This window comes from Triticum aestivum, chromosome 2D (genome assembly GCF_018294505.1).
Source record: "Triticum aestivum cultivar Chinese Spring chromosome 2D, IWGSC CS RefSeq v2.1, whole genome shotgun sequence".
In the NCBI taxonomy this organism is placed as follows: Eukaryota; Viridiplantae; Streptophyta; class Magnoliopsida; order Poales; family Poaceae; genus Triticum; species Triticum aestivum.
Window position 1 is genome coordinate 608,102,098 of NC_057799.1, and position 4,872 is coordinate 608,106,969.

General features: G+C 48.4%; 1 protein-coding gene across 1 annotated transcript; it reads right to left on the minus strand.

Moving 5' to 3' along the window:
- Positions 1-2,855: 2,855 nt before the first annotated feature.
- On the minus strand, positions 2,856-4,595 carry LOC123050368 (GDSL esterase/lipase At5g03610). The gene is made up of 5 exons (XM_044473171.1): positions 4,407-4,595; positions 4,071-4,301; positions 3,682-3,956; positions 3,307-3,580; positions 2,856-3,221 (listed from the first exon to the last, which is right to left on the minus strand). The coding sequence occupies exons 1-5, from the start codon at positions 4,510-4,512 to the stop codon at positions 2,992-2,994; spliced, it is 1,116 nt and encodes a 371-aa protein (XP_044329106.1). The 5' UTR covers positions 4,513-4,595; the 3' UTR covers positions 2,856-2,991.
- Between the last annotated feature and the right edge of the window lie 277 nt (positions 4,596-4,872).

Below are 4,872 nucleotides of genomic sequence, written 5' to 3' on the forward strand. Positions count from 1 at the left end.
ACTTGGCATAGTTGGACTTCTGGAGGTCGAGGACGACGGGGACATGCGTCTTGACGCTGGCGACATGGACGGCCTGGGACACCGGCGACGCGATGGATGGGGTCATGGCCCTGGCGGTCTGCGTCCCGAGCGTCTATGAGGTGGAGGCCCCGAGTGCAGAGGAGGTGGAGGGGGAGGTCGACATGGCGGCGGCCTGGGGAGGGGGAAGGAGCTGCGGGGTGCTGACGGTGCTCTCGCTCTGATTCCATGTAGAAGTGCATGCTCTAGCCAATGCAACCAAAAGACCGATCTGATGGAAGAGACTAGGTAGCACATTATACGTCAACACTCCCCTCACGTGTGGCTTCCTGAGGCCTAAACGTGGACCGAAAGTGGGATGCAATTTAATTGCGGTAGCCGGGTCTTGAACTCAAGACCTCTTGGCTCTGATACCATATAAAAGTGAAACAGTTTGAGGGAAGACGCCTCTCAAGGGGCGATCGGCTTATATATTTATCGCAGAGTTACAAGTCCTGAAGACCAAGAAATAAACCCTATACGTGTACATGTACAACCGTATGCAAACAGAATACGTGAGATTAGCTATACAAAGTTATACGTTAACACCTTCGCCGTCCGGGCCGTCCTCCTAAAATCCGTGGGGCTGTTGTTGGTCGTAGACGAGGTCATGGCGCACCCATGGCGGCAGCGGCGGAGCTTCATGGGGCGAACCTAGGCGGTCGCCCCCAGCAAAATTGAACTTTTTTTAGTACCCTGTAATAGCACTGCAGCCCATAACTAATAAGCCCCATTTATCTACTAAAAAATGCTAATGAGGCCAACAGCCAGCAGCAACCCGACCAGCTCTGTTCTTCTCGTCTAGACCTTGCGCGAACTTGGCGTTGGCTAACGGCGACCGGCTGGGCCTGGGGCTAGGGCAGATGCGTTCGGGTGTGGGGCACGGCGGGCCGGCCGCCACGGGCGTCCGTTCTCCCGACCGTCAGATGGCCAGAGGCCTCAACGCCTCGTCACGGCCCCGCTCAATATCAGGGCGACATCGGCGCTCCGCGAGGTGAGCCAGTGAGCAGCAGTCTACTCACCCTCTCCAGTCCGTAATTTTAACCAATTCGATTAATAGTTTCCTGCTGCATCTTAATTGGTGGGGAGAAGTTCTAACTAGGTCAGATATTTTGGACTAAATAAATTTGTTGTTTACAGCCTAAAGAACCCAAGCTAGCGATGGTTAAGGGGAATACTAATATACAACTGATTCATTTTATACAAAAGAAATAGAGATGAATGTGAAGCTAATGAACCAACATTGACCGAGTGGTCGACCAACTGTCTTGTTGCTCCAGTTTGAACATCAAAGTTATAAAGAACAATGACATCAAACTCAGACAATTAAAATCTTATTTCAAGGGATTGAATTCTTGGAACAGCATCCAGCATTGTACGTGTCCACATATTTGGCAATATCCACCTAATCAAAGCGATGATGCGGTGAGCAGACTTGAAGCTATGTCTTATGCGGACCCTTTTGAAGAATTGCAAATTTTATGATATGCAAGATCGACACTTCACATATAATTTATTCAATCCTTACAATTTGGGGCAGTTCTACGATTTGGTATGAAAAAGTGTTGTAGCTTCACCCCTCCTAAGATCTCTTTGAAGCTCCGCCACTGCATGGCGGAGGGTGCTATTGGTGGCCGCCTACCCGATGATCAGTTATTTGCATGGTGGTCGTTTGGATGGTTTTCATCCCGCTGGCTCCGCATCTGCTGGTGTGTTTGGCTTAACCGATGGCCTTTTGTTAATCTCTCTGGCGTATTCGATGTATGATCAGGTGTTTGTTTGGTCGATTTCTGCAGGGGCTAGAGCTCAGAGTTCGTCCGCTGGTGAATTGCGCCGTCGGCGCCGAGAGATTCGTTTAGGAAAGCGTCCTGTTGATTTTGTTGCCGGTGAGTTGACGCGACAACATTTGTTTAGAAAAATGTTACCGTGATCTGTGAGTGCATGCATGCATGCAGCTGTGTATGTTGATGAGACTGCGTGCATGTGTTTCCAGTGGATTGCATCATACTATTTCTTGTGAAAAAAATATGTTTGGTGGGTGCTTTGTCGAAGGATTAGCAGTTCCTTCGAGCTGGCTTTCCAGTGATTAGACAGTGCGTGCATGCAGTTGTGTAGGCTGATGTAAACGTGCATGTGTCTGCTTTCTTTATAATTCAATATTTCATGCGACCTATCTTCTTGCAAGTAAGTTATCTAAGGTGTGCGTGTATCTACGAGAGCCTGTATTTTCGCACGGACAATTGTTTGTTGCAGTGTCGCGTGTTACTTCACGTGGTGGTCCCAAGTTCCTGGTTGAGGATGATCATGGATGTCCAGCTTCCTAAACAAGAAATGTAGTCTACAAAGAAGTTATCCTACACCTATAGATGATGGTTGGTGTGTTATATAGTGTCGTAATGTAATGATTTTGATGGGCCAGCATGTAGAATGCATGCATGTACTGACCGCTCGAGAATACAAATGTGTGCTCTATTGAAAGTATGATCATCCGGGCATCTTCTTATTGTAACAGCATCATCGCATACGCGTTGCTTTGTAGAACGCGCCACGTACGGCAAGGATAATGAACCGTATCAAAGATGTATCAACATGTATTTCCTTGTTTATCCACATGCAGGATGCATGATGGCAACAAATATGCCTCTTTCTAGGTTATCTTACTACATCCATATTTTTACATACAGGATTCTCCTGTCTTAAATTAATAAAACTTACTGTAAATAGCAAACATAATATGTATAGAGACACCATATCGATGGGCGCGGCGTGCCGCCGCGCGGGCTTTGCTAGTAGCAATCTAGGTGCGACAAATGCCGAGGCACGTTGCTAGTTTCATTCAAACACATGAATTACTACTCAGCTGACATCATTTTGGCCAGAGCCACTACTTATGGAATATTGCTTCATCACTTCTTTACGCTAAAGACCAAACTTCTAGACAACCCCTAAGAACTCTTTGATGGGTTCTTCAAGCTGCTTCATAACGGCCTCCCAGCCGGCATGTGTGGGATGAGTATCGTCCCAGAAGAAACGTTTGCTTGGGTCCTTGCATAGATAGAAAAGATAGTCCGTGTCAGGATGCTGCTCTCCACAGTAGACCCTAGGACCATAGCCCTCGCAGCACGGCTTCCGCCCCGCCTCAAACTGCTTGTACGACTTCGAACCTTCATGTACAGATTAACCAAGTTACAGAGCAAACAATCAGAACAATATGTGCTGATCATAAAATGCTGACGCAAATGTACATACCATGGTCAGCGATGATGTTGTTGAAGGCGGTGTACATATCGACTATGAAGATACCTTTGTTCCTTGGTAGCTTATGTTTCAGCTTTTTATTGTGCACGAACGCAATGACATTGCCAAACTCGTCGCACTCGTGGTAGAGGGTCGGCCTGCACCAGAATGGAGTGCAGCCGAGAGGCTGCAGATTGTTCACCAGAATCTTCTTCACTCCAAGGTTTTGCAGCCGCTGGGTGATCGCAATGATCTCGGTCGTCTCTTTCTCGATGCAATCGGTCGCCTACATGAAAACTTGGTAAGCTACAGACAATATATACGGTTTGATCAATACGGAAACTTAACGTGTTGCGTTCTCCTGCTTAATTGGGAGTTGGGACTCACGGAGCTGAAGCCGCTGACGTTGAAGCGGTTGTAGTCGGTGCCAGAGACGGCGAGGAGTGCGACAGAGTGAGTTACGTGGTTATGCGAGATAGTTCCGTCTTTGATCATGCTCTCGAATACGTCGACCTGCTCGCTAACGCTCATCATCATCATCTCTCCGGGAAAGCGGAACATGCCGGCGCCATAAAAGGCAAAGTTCATGCCCGACGGGTCGCAGTGGAGATCTGGCGTGCTAAGGTATGTCGGAGGGGACTGGGGAAGACCCAGCATCTTCGCTGCAATGACAAAGTGAATGTTCATACTAAAAGTGCACATATAGATTGACTAACGCATGCATCTGATAGGTAGTGCATGCGATCAAGATTAGTAGATATTAGTACGTAGCGCACCGATGAAATCGGATTGAACCATGAAGTCGGAGAAGCGGCCGGTTGCATGTTGTTGCCGCCGACCCGATCCGTCGACTCTGTTTGACATGCCATAGGGAGCCTTCCATTGGCGCGACATCTCAAAGTTGCCCTTTGTTGGCGGAAGGTTCCCAGTGTCGGCGAACGAATCCCCGAACACGAACAAGGTTTGCGGCGTGTACGACGTGTGCCGAGCACACTCCACGCTGGCAGCTAGAATTGATCCGGCCGCCGTGCATGCAAAACAGATGACAACGATCAGATTGATGTAATGAGGAAAAGACCAGTGCTTATAGAAAAGTTTACGCAAATGCTTACCATTGAGAGCTAGGAGGAGCCCGACGCCGCAGAGGGCGGAGAAAAACGCCGAAACCTTCATGCTGGCAAATGGGTGTTGCTTTCCTTCAAATCCTGTCCTACCCATCAAAAACGTGGGGGTGCAAACGAGCTACTTAAACACCAACGTTGAGCTTGGGTGTTGGCGTTTACGCAAACGATTTCAAGGACGCCGCAGAAGGCGGAGAAAAAAGCCAAAACCTTCATGCGTCCCGATCTCCTCCATGCTGAGCACGGGGCACAAATTGCATGTAGGCAGATCACTCCGTGCAGGTCACTTTAGGCTTGCGAGCATTACTTGCGTGATCGCTGACTCGCTGTGCGCGTCTTTTTTTTATTTAGAAAAGAGGCGTTTGCCTGGCCTTAAACTGAGGCCCTTACGAATTCAACAAGTTTGACAGAATACGCCGAAATAAAGACAGAGAGAGATACATGTGATACATGCCCG

Excerpts from the sequence above, each read along its gene's own strand:
- LOC123050368 (XM_044473171.1), bottom strand. The coding sequence starts at position 4,512 with ATGGGTAGGACAGGATTTGAAGGAAAGCAACACCCATTTGCCAGCATG. Across the intron at positions 4,302-4,406 it reads GCTCCTCCTAGCTCTCAATG|CTGCCAGCGTGGAGTGTGCT; the intron begins GTAAGCATTTGC and ends GATCAATTCTAG. Across the intron at positions 3,581-3,681 it reads ACGTCAGCGGCTTCAGCTCC|GCGACCGATTGCATCGAGAA; the intron begins GTGAGTCCCAAC and ends GTTTTCATGTAG.